Genomic DNA, 18637 nt, shown 5'->3' with positions numbered 1-18637 from the left:
GGCCATATCGCCCAGCCCTAATTGAGAATCGATGTATTTAGAGGCTATTCCTGATCATTTTCAGTCAATAAAATTAAATTCACTTTTTCTGAGTCTGAATAAGTTTAGAAAGTGAAATTCATTTAAAGGTAAAACTGATTTGTGTGAGTGTATGCGCATGTTTGTTTCCTGGCGGACATTAAAGACGCAGTCAGTTAGAGATCTTTTATTATTGGTCTCACCTAACTCTTTTGATATAAACACTTCCTCGCACATCAATACGCCACTTAAGACAAGCAGCTTGTAAACATTTCAAAAAAGCATCAAACAGTTGGAGAACTGGACAACACAAAGCAAGAAGGGGCTCAATTTGTCCAAAACAAGATTTTACATTTGAAGGAAAAGTCAAGGGGGGAAAAAAATAAAATCAGAATACAAAAACAAATATGTCGATGAATAAAAGGCCAAGAGGAAATTTTAAATGGAGTTGAGGTTGAGGTCACGTTCCAGCTATTTCATAGTTTTTTTTTTTCATTAAAGTTACTGCAAAAATATGCAATATAGCTTACCAATTCTATTGGGTATAAAGTCATACAAATAAATATTAAGTGGCAGTGCCTGATTACAAATTATTGTAAATTTATTTGATACACTGTAAAAGATTAAACTCTTGTTTGCCATATAAAATACCAAGTGCATAATTGTTTCCTCCCTTTGGGAAAATAGACATTTCTCAGTAAGCAAACAACATTTCAAAGAGCAACTCTGAGGCATAGAAAAGTGACAGAATCCAATACTACAGGAACCCCGAAGATTTAAGTGCAAACGTTTCATCACAACATCTGCATTTACAATATCAGCACTATTATCAAAACACATAACATAGAAAATGCAGATTTAGATTTATCCCATAAGGCTTTGATTCCCTACAAAACAAAACAAAAATGGCCAACATCGCCACGGGGCTGTCGTTGCCACCTCCTCCTAAATCCACAAGAGGAAACACATGCACAGAGAGAACATTAAATCAGAAAACCCAACATAGGAGACGTCGAACTACTTGGCCATTACAAAAATAGAAATTAATCTTAAAATTCTATTCGTGTTACAGGAAAATAAAGAAGATTACACACAAACAAAAGCTTAAACAGGTCTTCTATATATATTCATATACTTTCTGAGTAGAACATTGAGAAGCAGGCTGGAAACAGACATGGCTGCCAACTTTAATACACGGCCTGATTACATTTTACATGCTGTGCATGTTGCTGTCCGTATGTACAGTAAAGCATCCAGAAGGTCACTGCGGCACATTTGAGCTGCAGCGTGCTTGTGCACAAAACATCCCTGGTGAAGTTTTACTCCAAACTTCTGGGGTTTGGTCTAAGATATGGCATAAAAGCGAAGAGGACAGCTGTGGTTTACTGTTCCATCGCTTTACCTCCATCCAGTATCGGGAGAAACGTGGGCGCGGCTGTGGTAAGGCACCATATATCACTCTGATGGACAGTGGGGTCTGTTAGTTGAGCAGAAATGAGCAGTAAGTTCCCCCACTCCCCAACATCCATCCCTGGGGTGCAAAGTCTGGTAAACACACAAAATTCAGTGTGTTTTATCCAAGTATTGTGTAAACATGTCGTGTACAATTTGCATGTTTAGCATAGAAAGGTGGGATTTACCACCTTTGGGATTTCAGTCTGTCACTCAGACGTATGGCTTTAAAATCAGTGGCAAAGGTGCAAACCTCTCGTGGCTGATCAGCGAATAGAGGGTCCTAAGGGGGAAGGAGCTTTTCTGCAGAGGAGCCACAACATGATGGCTGCTCTCATGAAGAGAGAATAATCTGGGGTGCGTTTAAAGGTACTGTGAGCGAACTGCGAACTAGTAAATCTCAGAAAAACTAGCAGATAGCTCTTACAATGGCCAGCGACAACACATATGGAACACCAAGGCTGGCGTGTGGGGTAGTAACCAACAAACCACCTTCAACCGTCTGATATAATCCCCAACACAGCAGATGTGCACTGTGGCACATTAGCATATGATGAGAGGTGACCATAAATGCTTCGGCTCGTCACTGCATGTTCAGATGACTAACAGCCAGTGCTGGGAACCAATAGCACTGACACGCCAAGCAACACGTCAGATATCAGTGAGACTGTAAAAGATGCTGGGAATGTTTCCTGGGAGAAGAATCCTTCTGGTTTCAGCTCCCACCAAAGATTAACTAACACATCAGCTCAAAGATATTACGTCTTTAAAAACACCACCTCGGCTGACAGAATAACCCAGTATATATGATGTCTGCCATTTTTACTAGATGTTGGCATGTTAAACAAATTGTACAGAAAAGATGGACACGGTCTCCACGACGTTGCCAATTGGTTTTGGTTTAAACAGTTTGAAGCCTCGGTGTCAGGAAACAAGAGGCTGTAAACATACGTTTTAATGCTGTACTGGAGACTTCTCCACATCACCTGTCTTTTGCATAACTACATCAGATAATGATAAACTGGTGTTGGCACAGGTGAGCTTTCATCCACACTGAACTAACGTTATGCATATTAATCACTGAGCTTTAGCGGTTTCTGCTGGAGTGGCAGTAGCGTGGCTGCTATGCAATGAAGTCCTTATTTTCTCTCGGCTTTTCTCTTACACGGTTTGTTTGAGACACTTATGGTAAGAGCCGTTAACATGATGCCTGAATTACAAATGAAGGATTTGTCGTTGCTTGGAGAAAGAGTTATGGCTTCGCTTTCTTTCATTCCCACGTGAAAGCTTTACCAACCGGAGGCAGACCAGCTCATGCTGGATTTCAGACCCATTCTACTAGAGACGCACTATTCACTAGAGCTGATACACCGAGGCAAGGTTCATGGTTCAGCTTGGATTATGGCCACATGTCACGGTAAGACAGAGCAGCTGAGGCAAGGCTTAACATTTAAATTTGTGTTGAGACCTGGCTAGAAGATAGAGGAGCTGCAGGTAAACATGCAGGTTGAAATAAATCCTTTAAACTAGAGGAAAAGTTAAGGACTGAGCACAAAACCAAACAGGATCCGGCGTCGTGTTTGGCAAGAACACTTTAGCACGAGAAAAGAAGGTCTGAGTCTATAAAAGGAAAGATTCAGCTGCTCCGTGTGTCCAGGTATGAAGCAGACTGCGGCTGCTGCGGGTTCAGTCCACGTGCTCATCTGCTTCCATAAAAAAGGGTTTTCAAAAAACAACTTTCTTTCAACTTTTGTGACACAAGGAGCCCCAAAAAAGCCAGACTCGGTTTAAGTGTTGGTATTATTAAGATAATAGTGAAGATGAAAATAAACGAGCACAGCAAAGCAGTCACACAGCAGGCCTGCCGACACTTCTCCACACACCTGAGTGTAGTGTGAATCCTGTGGCAGAGAACTTCAAAGCACCAGAGTGATGTGAAATAAACACTCAGCTCTCACATCATCGTCCTGGATGTGGGTGGAGAAGGTGGCGTAGGAGCGGGAGAAGGGTAGGTGTTTGGCTTTCTGGGTCTAAATGTGTTGGTACTGAGGGGAGGAGGAGACGGGCTACTCCTATGTTTTCTGAGGGTCCGGTGAAATGGGGCCAGGTGTGTTGGTCCCGTCCATGCTGTGCACTGGGATCTGGAACTGGGGGGTGACGACCGACGGAAACTGAAAGAGATTATCAAGGGGTGAGTTAGATGCACCGATAGATACAGAAAGACTGACTAAGAGCAGAGAGCTGCACTGACTTGGAACAGGTGGCCTCCCTGGCGTCGCGTGGCTGGGCTGAGTGGAGCGACCGGACTGAGCGTGCTCCAGAAGTGGATGTTGGAGAGAAGCGGGCTTGGAGTCAGCAGAAGCGTTGGAGTCTAAGGAGGACAAAACAAGGCCCACACTTATACTAGACTGAGATTAATGTCCATAAATGATAAAGATGTTTTTATAGCAGATTTTAAAAAATAAATAAATAAATTGGGTGTCATTTTGGCTCAGTGAGAGAGCACAGAGTCATGACTTTCTAGTCATTGTGCTACACAGAGGTGCCACGTTGCATTTTTGGAGTTTATTTCTAGTCTAACTGTTAGGATCACGATGCTTTTGTTCGACTCCACTGTTGCCCATTAGCAGCAGCAGCATGTATTTCTTGGAGGAACTCTGAGAATGCAATTACAACGCACTAATAGACCTTATCAACGTCCGGGAAGTAGGATGCTGAGGATGCTGCAGGATACCCAAGGGGGTCATAGAGAATCTGCACATCCACAGCTACTTGAATGAATAAATATGCATGTGATACATGATCTGATATGGCACGGAGAGAGAATCACAATCCAAAGGAACAACTACCACCGAGTTAGTGCCAAAACACTTTCACTTGGGTTTCTTTTTTGTTTTGTTTTTTTGTCTGGTAGTTTTTGCAATCAGAATTGTGATCTGAATCCTTTGTGGTGCTAAACACACTTTGCTTTTGCAAGAACAGCTCTAGAGAATCTCTACAAGCTCGTCTTGCTCACATGACTCTTTTAACATTACTCATTTCTATTTGTGTTATTTCAGTTATTACACTATATGTGGCATATAATGACGATGTCTAAGGCAGGACACACACTGACACATTCAAAGACAATACACAGAATAGGGCTGCCACGATTAGTCGACTAGTCACGATTACGTCGACTATCAAAATCGTCGACGACTAATTTAATAGTCGACGCGTCGTTTGAAGCTTTGTAAGATCACAAAAGACGCAGGAATAAGTAGTAGGATTTAAGCGTGTAATAACGGACTGAAACAGAAGATGGCAGCACTGCATGTACAAGGATGCCAGCTGCCGTTAAACCCAGAAGAAGAAGAAGGAGCTGTGTCCCAGAATTCATAGCGCAGCCCAGCTCAGTTTCCAACAATGGCGGCAGCTAGTTAGTTTTAATATTACTCTTATTATTCTTTCTGGGTCACAGAATACACGTTTACACGAGAATGTAGCTGTGTAAACCTCAAATATCTGCTCAGTTTATCAAGACACCACATATTTTCAAAAGCGCTCCGACGTTTTCGGAGACGTCTGTTACCCACTAGCTCGATAGCTAGCCGGGGGCTAGGCTCACTAGAGCCGTGAGAACACCAGACTCCCGCTAATCATTTTCAAACCCACTGCCTTCTTTCGCTACTCAGGTGAAACATATATATGTCACTTAGATAACTTAAAAATGTTATTGTTTGGGTTTTTTTTAGTATTTTATTTGTTCCTGAGTAAATCGGTTTGGCTGAGATTAAAGTTATAGTTTTTACACAGCTAAATAAACGTCAAGCAGACAACTGATTATCAGAAGTGTGAGATGCTCGAGAATTTACTCCGGTGTCCTGTTATATTTTAGATAGCAAGGAGTTTATTAAACTTCACCGAAACAATCTGCAAATGTCATTAAAATTTAACAAACTATCATCTTGTCTTTATTTTTAGTTAGCACATACCTTAAACACTTAAAGCTGTAAGCTAATGACAGTTATATAAGAGCAGATAAGCTGTAAGTTTTACGTCCAATGGATGATGATCTGATTAGTTGACTAATCGCAAAAATAATCGGTGACTAGTCGACTATCAAAATAATCGTTTGTGGCAGCCCTAACACAGAATAATAAATACCAAGTGACCAAATTGAGGTAACGGTTGACAAACAAGTCCCAGGCTGTGTGACGTTAGAGACTTTTTCCCCAGTGGCAAAACGTCTTTACCCAACAACACAGACATTATGTTAGACATCAGAAAAAAGAACAATAGTTTCCTGAAAACATAAAGAGACGATCAAACAGAAGCAAACTGCTTTTACATGACACCTTGGAAATTACTCTTTCATTGTTATTAAAAGTGATCGAGACCTCTCACACATTGCTTTAGTTGAAAATATCCCCATTCAGTCTAAAAATATCTGGATAGGATTTTGATAGTTTTATAGAAAGACAGGAAATAACAGGATGGATCACCATGCGTTAAAAATCAACTACAGCTAAAACCTCTGATGCTACCAGTGCAGCTCTGACTCCATCACAGGCTGCGAACAGAGAAAACATGAGCTGGATCTCATGACCAGACCTGGCTGGCCTGCTGGGGGACAAACAGTGAATCAACAACACAATTACATCTAACAGACTGTGACATTTTATACAGCAGCGCACGCAGGCATGTGATCTGTAAATAGCATGACCAGGAAGACTCAAACATCACAACAAAGCAAGGGAGCATCAGTTAATCCTGAAGCACTGCTGCCCCCTGCTGGACATGCTCACTACCTGTTTGAGCCGTTTCTGTGAACTCACCTGAAGCATTGCTGGTGTGAGCGAGGCAGTAGGCAGTGAGGGGCTGCAGAGATTCATGGGGGAGAAGTCCGAGGCAGTGACGAGCAGAGCTGGCGGGCTGATCTGCAGGATTTTGGGGGGCTTGCGTGCCTTTCCTGAGCTCTGGGTGCTGACTGTGGTGCTGCTGCTCACTGAGGAGGAACTGGTTTCAGTGTCCAACATGCTGGTCTCATCTCCAGACAGGACAACGCTGCTCTCCATCTGCTGCTCAAAAACAGGTTCTCGGTTTTTACTCTGACATATTCAAACTATTAATATCTGACTCAATATGATGGACAGCAAATCAACACAACTCCCCCAAAGAGAACCAGAACAGGAGTCCATAGTGACTTTAGTGGGCATGCTCATTACATTTAACTTTATTTTTAAAATGTCTAGTTTTAATTTATTGTTTTCAATTAGTTCTACTTTTCATTATATGGAGGGGTATTTGTCAGGTGTACCACGTCAAAAAGATATATTGAGAGAGGAGATTAAAGTCAGACTTTGACAGGACTGTAAAATTTATGGAGTAATCCAGTCAGCTGTTTTATCACCAGTATTTACGGCTTCACAAAAAAGCAGCTGCAGAATTCTAAAATACACTTTGACGTTCTTTTATAGACATTACTATCAATATAAAAACACACATAATAAACTAAATCAAAAATCCTGTATTATAAAAAAAAGTTCTACCATTTTTAAAGAAAATGAACTGCTTGAAAACTCTATGTATGATATCCAGTACGGTGTAAAACTCCAGACTTTGTGTGGTTTTCTGTAATCTTGAGTTCTCCAGACTTTCTGAAGGCCTGTCAAAGTTTGTTCTGCAGACATTTGCTGCCTTTTCCCCCCAAAGTCCTTTTTTGGTTTTGTTTCTTTAGCCTCTTAACACTGACCTCTGAATCATTCAAGCAAAAAAGAAAGGCACATAAATAAACAGTGTTGTATAATCATGTAACAGAAAACTTGGCAATCCTATTTCTTTTTGCACTTTTTGGAAGGTGACTCAGAAAGAGCCATTAGCTGCAAACTTGGCATATCAAAAAGAAGGGGCGAAAACATTACTTATAGCAGATGAACAGTATCTAAAGGTCACGTCCTGGGAAGAAAAGGCTGACAAAACTGCCAACAGTGAGCATCCAAAGTCTGTTAAACACAGCAGAGGTCGTGTCATTGTTTGCAGCTGCATCGTTTCACATTACGCTACCGTGTTTCGCAAAATAAACTGTTTATGGCAATATTTTTTCATAGTTTTGATGGTCACTGTAGTGGCTATATTAATTGCTTAAAGTTCTCTCTTTCTCTTATATTTAAACTACACTACGGATGGATCAGTGACTGTTTTTACGGGTTGTCAATAGCAACAATGACGGTAAACCCAGCGTTTCAGCTCCGCCGTCCGCTTGTTTATGTTCCATATAAACACAATAAAGCTGAAGATCCTGTTAAGATTTTTCAAAATAAACTGAAATGATGACAAACAGAAAAAAACAGTCAAAACAAACGGAGGACCTTATTTCTAAACGAGGGGCTCCCTCTGTAGCACGGACATGGTTTGGTTATGAAAAGTCTGCCACGGACCAGAAAACTGTACTATGCAAATTATGCAGGAAACAGGTTCCCACCTCAGACTGAAACCCGGCAAACCTCTAACACCTATGCAAGAATCACGTGAAAGAGTATGGAGACAGTTTATGGATGAGAAGCAAAAAATGAGCCGTCAGGTGCTCAAAATAAACCTTAGACTCAAACATTAGAACAGGCTTTTCCCCGCAGCACGCCGTGTAATAAATACTCACAAAGAAAACGGCGGCCTTTACAACTTATGTCTAAAAATGTATCGTTTCATGCATCGGTTAAAACACTCGACTTCAGGTACACAACGCGCAGCTGAAAACACTTCACGCAGGTCGAGCTGCCCGAGATTCACAGAATTTACAGAAAATGTTACATTTTTTGTGATTTATAGCGTTGTCGGGACGATATATCGGGATATGAGATTTTGGTCATATCGCACAGCCCTACTATCAGTCAGTGACCCCACCAGAGCCAGCACTGAAGCAGTGTGGGATCATTTTAACAGAAACAGAACAAAATGTAAATCAACATCCAAACAAGGGCTTTCAATGTCCTTCAAGAAGTCTGGAGAACTTTTCCTAAAGACTACTTAAAGTACCGCTGACGAATAAAGGTGGTCATACCAAATATGGAGTTTCAAGCTCTTTAAAATTGTACAATCTCGTGTGTACTGTACTTCCACGTCTGTTTGCACATGTTTCAATAAATGGTTGCACCTCCAAGCAAAATTTGAATAATTTCAGTTTTAATTATAACTAAAATTGAGGCGTGATTCAAGGCTCTTGCACAGTACTGTACTATGATGATGTGTGGTTGTTCCACTGAGCAGAGTGACCGTCTCTCTGCGTTTGAATGTATACTTGCCTTCTCCTGTGCCTGAGAATTTGTGGGCTCCGGTGCCTGAGCGTCTGTGGGCTGAGAAGATCCAGACTCAATGTCGCTGTCAATCACCAGCTCCTGGGAAGAGTCTGGCACTAGATTGGGCGAGGGGCTGGTTGAGGTCAGATCTGGGAGGCTGAACGTTGGTTCTGATGGGCGGATGTTATCGAATGAGTAAATGGTCTGTGGTGGCAGGGAGGAGTGTGTGCTGATGTCTTCAGCCCTGCGGGGAGGAGTTTGAAGAGAATCCAAGGGGCTGGGCATGAGGCCGGGCTCTATAGCAACCTGAGGAGGCAGTGCTGGTGCTGGCTTTTGAGGGGTGTTCCCAAACTTGATGACCGAGGGCAAAGCAGTGGGTTGCTGCGTTTGAGGCATCGTCTCCTGGCCCTGTGAAGCGGCAGTGACAGCCCTCTTCTCAGCCATCTTCTCTGCTGGATTCTCTATTTTGATGGACTTGAAGAGCTGCCGCCCATTTTGCAGCGAATTGAGCGTGAAGGACGTGTACATGCCAGAGTGAATGTAGTCATTACGGCTCGACTGCTTGGTGCTGGAGGCCAGAGATGCTGCGCTAACTCCCACCCTGGCTCTGTCGCCAGACTCGACCTCCTGCACAATGTCGTCTGCCCTCTTCGATAGTGGAGTGGTACCCCCTGCGCCCGCATCCACGCCCTCTGCTCGAGTGACGTCTCCTTTGAGGATGTCAGGATAGGACACGAAGCGATAGACAAACTTCTGACCGTTCACCTTCTTTATGATGTTCTACAAAACAGAAACACAGCGTGATAATTATGCACGCACACAGCTAGTGCAGTGTGAGACTGTGGTAGTATGTTTCTAAGAAAAAATATAGAGTCAAACCACAGAAAGGCTTTGTGCGTGGGACAGATCCGTCTTTCCTGTCTGTGCGAATCTACTAACCACGAATGCTGCAGCCAAACATACCAGACCAGCCCTGCCCTGCACGCCCACAGGGTCAGCCTGAGACTCAGCCAAACCGCGAGCAGAGTGGGAGACAGACAGCTCTCTCCTTCTCGTCAACATGTCACAGAGCAGTAGGTTTGAAAGGCCCCTCCCCACACTCAAAAATGCATTTGACTCTTATTGTGGACAACCAAGTGTGGTACTTAAAGAGGAAGTGGGAATGATTCGGTGACATTACTACTGCTTTGAAGCCAATCATGGTGCCACATGTGTTACTACTGAAAACTGTTTTCCTATACGTCTGTATGTACTCTGGAATGGTTGCTCTTTGATGCAGCTGCCTGGAGGAAACGACCTCCGAGTCTCCAGCTGCTGCTTCAAAACACACAACAGCTGCACACCTGATTTCACACACATCAGAATCGAGCATCATGTGATCAAACTTACAGTACACGTTTTGGAATTTGAGTCTTTATGTAGCTAACATTCCGTCTCCCGGACAACATGCCGGGGAGCATTTTTAAATATTCAACTTTTCAAATTTAAAATTCCCTTCTGCTTCATCTGACTTTAGGGGCTTTTTGAAATTCGAGAAATAGGACAAGAATAGAACAAGTGATTCATCATAGATTAACTGTGCTAATGTCATATACTCCAGCATTATCTTATTTATAAAACAATCATCAGTATCTAGAAAACAAGGCCAGGAGACTGTGCTGCACATTTAGTGGGAAAACTGTTGCTAATCTCTACTAGAGAAATCAGAGATGATCTGAACCTGTATGGCCCTCAGCCCAAGGTGCCATCTATGAAGCTGAATGACGCTACCACGAGTAAACTGCAGGTCCTCTAAAGGTCACTTGAACCTGGCTGTAAAAGTGAAGCGATCACCACAGACTTCCAGTTTAAAAGCCTTAACGTGACATCGTGAAAAAACATATTTACATCCCAGTTTAAAAATGGTTTTCCAACTAATGGCTATTTTACTCCTTCACAACAACTGCATGGTAGCTGAGGGTTTTTTTGTTTTTACTTCTCCTGTTTGGTTTACAGTAAGGAGCATGTCAGCTTGGATTGACAGATGTGGTTATGGTTAGGCCTTAACTCTGCTAATTGGAGTCAAAGAACTCGATCGCTTGACCACATTTGAGGGTTTGAGTATGTTAATGGCCTAATTTGATAAATAACGTCCTGCTGTGAGACAAAATCCATTCAATAAGTCTGTGCTTCAATTTCAGTGAAATTCAGTTATTTTATTAGTCTGTTACTTACCGCTGTAGGTCTCTGCATTGCACAGTTTATAAATATGGTCAGCTTTGGCTCCAAAGTGCACATTTCAAAATGAGGAGTCCAAAAACCACAGAGAGTATATAAATCTTTTCAGACTAAGGAAAAAAATTGAGAAATTGCCACAACTGTGTGCTTTGGCTCTTTACCCTCTGCCTCAGTCTGTTTCACTAGTCACTCTTTGTGTTACTTAAGTGGTGTTACCAGTAACAGACCAGTCTCAGATTCAGATTATTACAGTTTCAACTTTCAACTTTCTTTGCTGATTCTGATTTGTTATAACTGCAATCCGCCGATACAGATCTTATTTTTATACACGATTTTCTTTCTCAAACCTATAATAAAATAAAAAACAACTTTTCTTCAATAAAAAGTTTTATTTTCACAACAACAGAAATGATTCAACTTTACAGTTTTCACAAGTTCTCACTTAAACAACTGAAAATAAACTGCTCTCCTGCTGTAAGAGGTACAAACTCTGAAAACAAGTGGCCTGACATATTTTAGCTTACAACACAGAAGCAGGTGCAACAGTTTCGTACAGCAAAACAAATGGCAGTAACTCGTATCACGTTGCAGTATGTTTATAAACTCCTTCGATAAAGAGACTTTTACGCTACTCTCTTTTTCACCTGTCTCTATAATTCTCCTCATAACCACTTTGATCCTTTGCCCGTACTTAGCCTGCTAGCTCGTGACTGGCTATGAGTAGCTTTAGCCCTGTCACTACCCAATCCGTACCGGAAACCCGATTGGTACCCCGCATGCACGAAATGTGTCTACTTCCGGTCGAAGCGTTTTACGATAGTTACGGGTCAGAGTATCTGTTAAGATGTTAAGAATAATAAGTATCTCTTAAAATGTTTCTGATGAAACATTTAATATAATGTAGACGAAAACAAAAAAATTAAAAGATAGTGACAGATTAGGACTCCCTAATCTTTACTGCACATGTGCAAAGTCGGACCGTACAAATTGGGTCTACCCGATCCGTACCGCGCATGTGCAGGGGTTTTCTTCTTCTTCTGTTCGTTTAATGGCAGTTTACTCCCCAAGGTTCGAGGATACTGCCACCTGCTGACTGAGCGAATGAACCCTATTGTAAACTGAATTAGCGTCATTACAAACGTGTGTTAAATTTGATTTAGTGATAGTCAAGTGTGTTTATGCTTGTCTGTGTGGAGAGGATTGTTGGAATAGTGATGATGATGTCCGCTAACACTGTCAATTGTCAGTAAACACTTCATCTGGCTGATGAATCTTCACGTGGCATATTACAAAGTCTGTATTATTAACTCTGTAATTAGGCGCCATTCTTCTTATTTTACGGCGCTGTTGTTCAATCGGGGAACGCTCTCTGTTGAGGAGAAAAGCATGAATTTGTTTGTATACGGATTATCCATTGTTTAAATGTCCCGGGAGTCAAGAGGAGGCAGAGCTGTTGAGAAATGCTAGGAGCTAACTGGGCGCTAACCGTATCATTCAAATATATTGAATGTCGCAATGCTGGCAAAGAGAGGAAGTGATGTAAGATTTGTGCATGCGGGGTACCGATCGGGTTTCCGGTAGCGACAAGCCCTTTTGCCTCTGCTAGCTTCTTTAAAATACCCATGTTCAGCTGGGTGAGGGGGATTTTTAAAACACCCAAATAAAAAACAAAACAAAACAAAAGAACAACTTTTCAAGGCAGTTAAGGCTCACAGCAGCTGGTAGCCCACCAACCACACAGTACCCACCCTATCAGCCACAGGAAAAAAACATATCCTGACATCATCTGGCCTACATGAACACCAGCCTGCAATTGGTTGAATGTTTAAGAATACTGAAAAGCAATGAATGGTTTATGTTCAGTCTTAATGAACTGAAAGTGTAATAACTGTTACTTGAAGAACAAAAAAACTGAGCTTTCAGCTGCGATGTATCCCACCTGATAGAAGACTATAGACGTGCTTACCTTGTCATAGTAGTATCTGAGTGCCCTGCTCAGTTTGTCATAGTTCATATTGGGCTTGTTCTTGCGGGCTCCCCACAGCCGGGCCACCTCCTCAGCCTGCAGCAGTTTGAACTCCCCTTCGTCATTGGTCCAGCAGATGAGCTGCTCATTGTTGGAATCCAACAGAAGCTGAAGCAGGAACTGCCACAGGGTGACGGAGTTGTCCATGTCTCTCACTGGAAAAAAACAAGGTAGGGACAAATAAATAAATAATAAAAAATGACGCTTTGGGTCAGTATTAAATCAAATACTGAGATCCCACAGAAATGTGGCCTCAATTTATATTATATTACATCTTATAACTAAAGATTTACAGCTTTTACAGGACCAGGTGGAATATCTGCTACAAGCACTGTTCACCTGCGTGGTTCTGCCATTGTATGTATTACTGTAGGGTCTACCTTACAATATAAAGCACCTTGAGGCGACTGTAGTTGTGATTTGGCGCTGTATAACTAAAATTGAACTGAATTGCTAGATAATAATGCAGCCACACACTCTGCTGAATAAACGGAAGATTTGTTTCTTTACCGGCTGGACTGAGTCAAAAATCTTCGACGCCACACTCTTTATGGAAATTTCTAATACGCAGAGAACACAGCCACTTTGGTTCGTCTTCATATCTTGGTGAGCAGGAGCATTCTGAACGACTGCGGTTGTTTACGACCATGACACACTCATACTAAACGGAAAATCACATACTTCACTTTAAGCCAATTATTCAGAGATCAACATCAAAATTAACAATGCAATGTGGTTACTATGCAGTCCTGCTCAGGCCCAAATATCTTTCTCACATGTCGGGAGGTATTCACAAAATTCCCTCCCTAAAATGTAATACAGACGGCCCAGAAAGCAGACTTGCTGAAGGGGCCCAGGATATGCACAGGTGTGTCATTTGCAGAGGTGTTTATGTATATATTGTATATGTGTTAATAGACTTCTCTGCATTGAATCATATCTGTTATTAACCTCTGTCTCTCTTCCACAGCATGTCTTTATCCTGTCTTCCTTCTCTCACCCCAACCAGTCGCAGCAGATGGCCCCGCCCCTCCCTGAGCCTGGTTCTGCCGGAGGTTTCTTCCTGTTAAAAGGGAGTTCTTCCTTCCCACTGTCGCCAAAGTGCTTGCTCATAGGGGGTCATATGATTGTTGGGTTTTTCTCTGTATCTATGAAGCGCCTTGAGGCGACTTTTGTTGTGATTTGGCGCTATATAAATAAAATTGAATTGAATATATTTATGTCTACAGTTCCAATAAATGACTGTAGGAACAGGACTCTTTAAAAGAACTTTTATGGGTTTGTTTTTTTATAAAGATGATCAAACTTCATGCCTTTCACTGTTTCTCTGTGTGTGATTTAAAAAAAAAGTGTCTGATATGTTGTTGCACTGCACCATGTTGTGAATTGAATTGGCAACAGCTAAGCTTCGATCACTGACCAGAGAGGAAGAACGTGGTGCAGACCAGCGTTTGTTATTTTTATGTACCATGCCTTTAATTTAGTGTTCAACATTGCGGGACTATGAAGCACTTGTGACATCCACAAGCAGCAACCCCCAACTGGGTAGCAGGCAGCTATTTCTACTAATGGCCCACGCTTTGCTAGACAGGGCTGTTTCCAAATTTTACAAAAGGCATTTACGACAAGCAAAACAATTTTCTGTATTATAAACTACAATAGAAACGGTCACTAACACAAATACTGGATTTACATTAATGGTTATGTTCATGCAACACAGAGCACCTGTATAAAAAAGCACAAAGCCGACTGTACTTCCTCAGGAGGCTGAGGTATTTTAACATCTGCAGGAAGCTCCTGAGGATGCTTTACCAGTCAGTGGTTGCTGGAGTACTTTTCTATGCTGCAGTGTGCTGGGGGAGCAGCACAGCAAAGAAGGACTCATCCAGGCTGGAGATACTGATCAGGAAGGCCGGCTCTGTGGTCGGCATGAACCTGGACACCACCTCCTCAGTGGCAGAGAAAAGGACACTAAAGAAACTGCTGGACGTTATGAACAATGCTGGGTATCCTCTGCACACGGCCATAAACAACCAGAAGAGGAGGAGGAGGGGAAACAGGAGGACAAAGGAGGGGGGAACAACTAAGCTGTAGTGCCTCTTCACTTCACTGTGCAATTACCTTTTGTGCAATACTTTTGTTAACAGTCAACGGTGCAATAGACCTCAATACTTTAAATGTGCAATTCACTTGTATTTTTATTCCTATTTATTCTATTTATCCCCTTTGTATATTTTATTTATATATGTCTCTGTATTTATATATGTGTGTGTGTATATATATAATATTCTGCTCACGCTCTGTAACTTCTGTCGGTGCTGTGCTTTTGGAAACCGAATTTCCCAGAGGAACCTACCCGAGGGATTAATAAAGTTTTATCTTATCTTATCTCTCTTATCTTATCTACATTAAAACAATTTAATAAAAAACTAAAAAAAATTTTTAAAAAACACCTAAAGGATCTTAAATAAAAAAAAAGGATCCCACACACAATTCCATTCTTGGTCTTTCCCAGAAACTTTAGACTGTTTTCCATTCTCTGGGGATACAGTCGCCTGAACACCCTCAAAAAGTACAAAGAAGAAAAACAGGTGAGTCCTAAGTATAATAAGTATAAGTGATAAGTGACTGCCTCCACTTTACACTAAAATTAGCACCCTTATTCATAACAGATTCAACACACATTTACCCACACAGTAATCAATTACATTTATGTGGCTAAAATAGTCTCTTTATCTAACAGACTCTGCCATACACCAAACAGCTGCTCAAGTGCCTGGAAGGCAAAGACAGAATCACACACACAAATCATGTAAATGTATAATAAGTAACCAGTTCTTCCAGGCACATTTACACTTTGAAACTAAATACCAGTTATTCTGAACCAAAAATGACACACCTCCTTATCACAGGCACAACAGTAGTTACAGTATAACAGAACAGTATGTCAAAGGTCACATTTACACCATGATGCATTGAGTTTTTCCTTTCCAGTCACCTTTCTCACTCACTATGTGTTAATAGACCTCTCTGTATTGAATCATATCTGTTATTAATCTCTGTCTCTCTTCCACAGCATGTCTTTATCCTGTCTTCCTTCTCTCACCCCAACCGGTCGCAGCAGATGGCCCCGCCCCTCCCTGAGCCTGGTTCTGCCGGAGGTTTCTTCCTGTTAAAAGGGAGTTTTTCCTTCCCACTGTCGCCAAAGTGCTTGCTCATAGGGGGTCATATGATTGTTGGGCTTTTCTCTGTATCTATTAAGCGCCTTGAGGCGACATTTGTTGTGATTTGGCGCTATATAAATAAAATTGAATTGAATTGAATTGAATTGAATTGGCACTGCTTTAAAGTAATGGATCCAAGTCAAAGGTGACTCGTTTTTGTTAGAAGTTAGAAGGCTGTTTTCTTGCCTCCTCTCCTCACATTTCTAGTGGGAGTGATTAAGACATGAGGGGAGGAGCTGAGGATGAGAATCATTGATGTGCAATTCTGGATAACTGTGACAGAACTCGGACAAAGATTGCTATAAGAATATTTACAGCTTGGTTAATTACTGCACATCTTTTCAAATGCTAGAAGATGCAATCACCACTCAAGAGGATGTTGAGAGAGGGCCGACAAAACCAAAATAAATGGTCACTGTTGGCTAGTTGAGCTAAGACTTGGAGCTAGTGGATTTTTTCTTAAAAAGAAACTGAAGGAATGTGAAAAGATCTGGCACCCTTTCATTTTTGACTGAGTGTCCATTTATGTGGCAACAGTTTTGATAGGTTCTCTTCTCGTCTCATTTTCTTCTTACTGTCGTTATTTTTCATTGTTCCCTGTTTTGTTTTGTTTTTTAATTGTGTATCTTTTTTTAAAGCTAAAAGAAAAAGATGTTTGAGCATTTAAACAGCCAGAACAACTCAAGCTGTCAACTCATGCACTAAATTATATGTAGGAAAACATTCCACCTTAACAGTTGCCAGCTGCCTTGGAACAACAGTGAATTTGATCATTATTTTGTTACCATAACATTCATGGTCTGATAAAGACGGTGAGTCAGAGGCCCTGGCACAGTCAAATGACTTTAGGAACGGTCTACTCAGTTACATCTAAGTGTTATATGTAGAACTGCCATCATAAGAACGGTGGTTACATCACTTCACAAATCAGCCACAAATAACTGCACTCTGGTTTTTAAGTAGACAGCAATTTTAAAGAAGGGTAATGTCTGAGGTGGTCACCATCAGAAGTGTGCATCCCCCAAATAACACAATAACTGTAGCAATGACAGTGGTAGCAGCATTAATACGACTGCCACCCGTAAAAGTGTAACCATGCAGCCTTAACGGTTTGACTCTGTCCAATCCTTACCGGCTGTGTGATGAAGCAATCAGTTTCAGTACTGTTCAAAAGCCTCAAGCCAGATCTCATTTCTTTAGATTTGGCTTCCAAAAAGCCAGTAATCTTGAGCAATAGTTCTCCAGGATTTCTGAAGGTCTTTCAAATTTTTACTTCACTCACTTATTTTCAGTCCAGTCCTCCTACCTGACCATTTTCAGAGGAATGGGTTAGGATTTATCATTATGACTTATGAATCATTCAAGTACAAAAGGCACCTAACTCAAAGGATGAACCAGCGTAAGAGAATTTAGCAAAGAACCAATATATAATTCTATCTTCAGACACACAGAATTTGCCATCACTGACAAACACAAAATAGTACTGTTGCACCAATTAGTAAAAGCGTTATTAGCCAAAAACTGATAGCTTATATGATCTTTTGGTGCGTAGCGTGTCCTTTTTAAGAAGACATTCTTAAGGAAGGGAAACGGGGAGAAAAGAATGAGGTATGCCAAATGACACAGGAACTGGACTGAAAAGCAGCTGGACTTTTGAAGTGATGGATTCAAATCTTAGGTTTAAATCATCACCAAATACCCAGAGGTCAGGAGACAGGTACAACAGTGTGTGTTTTCAGGCATCTGTACAACATGGTGGAGCCTCTGTCATGGTTTGGAACTGCATTTCTTCATCTTGTCAAAGATGAAGGAATAATGAACACAGAAAAGAGCAATCTGATTTTGTCATACCAAATATTGACTTTCAAGCTCAGTAGAATTGCACAAACTCCATTTTTGCCATATTTACATATTAGATATATGCAGGCCTGCTGAGGCCCATTTGTTTCTGACTGTCTTTGAGTCATGGTGGGAAACAACACCAAGTGAATATGCTTATTATGCTAATTTAGCAGAAGAGAGTCCTGTTATTTGCAGATAAATCGCGGTTTCAACAACACTGCAAACAACTGAGTAACAATCAAAAGGCTGACTTTTGGTTTCCTGTATTATTTTGTAATTTTCAGATCATGTCCTCGGTGTGATTTTCTTTCATACTTGTGATCAACTTTACTGATATGACAGTGCGCTCTGATTCCAGCCCACAAACACAGGCGGCACACCCACACAGGTGTCCTCACTATAACTAATTAGGACTATGTAGGAGTGTACAGAATGTTGTTGACTGCCATCTCTCTCCACATTTCAGCTCACATATTTGTAAGCATCAACTTTTATTTTCTTTTTGTTCCATGCTTTGTGATCTTGAAATCAAGAGCAAAGGCAACTGGTACATCTTACGTCAAACCAGCCAAGACAGCCTAACT

At 41.4% G+C, this 18637-nt stretch overlaps 1 protein-coding gene across 1 annotated transcript in view; it reads right to left on the bottom strand.

The window, feature by feature from the left end:
• Nucleotides 1-2592: 2592 nt before the first annotated feature.
• The window catches only part of elk4 (ETS transcription factor ELK4), a 22941-nt gene continuing 6896 nt past the window's right edge, over nt 2593-18637 (bottom strand). The window contains exons 2-6 of the mRNA XM_087840491.1: nt 12928-13142; nt 8751-9524; nt 6288-6530; nt 3722-3841; nt 2593-3641 (exon numbers count right to left, since the gene is read on the bottom strand). Coding sequence (XP_087696617.1) covers nt 3543-3641; nt 3722-3841; nt 6288-6530; nt 8751-9524; nt 12928-13134 — 1443 coding nt within the window. The 5' untranslated portion in view covers nt 13135-13142 and the 3' untranslated portion in view covers nt 2593-3542. The remainder of the gene's footprint in view (nt 3642-3721; nt 3842-6287; nt 6531-8750; nt 9525-12927; nt 13143-18637) is intronic.

Source organism: Neolamprologus brichardi, chromosome 5 (assembly GCF_056152115.1).
Source record: "Neolamprologus brichardi isolate AB-2024 chromosome 5, ASM5615211v1, whole genome shotgun sequence".
Taxonomy (NCBI): domain Eukaryota; kingdom Metazoa; phylum Chordata; class Actinopteri; order Cichliformes; family Cichlidae; genus Neolamprologus; species Neolamprologus brichardi.
This window is presented reverse-complemented; position numbering and strand designations above follow the sequence as displayed.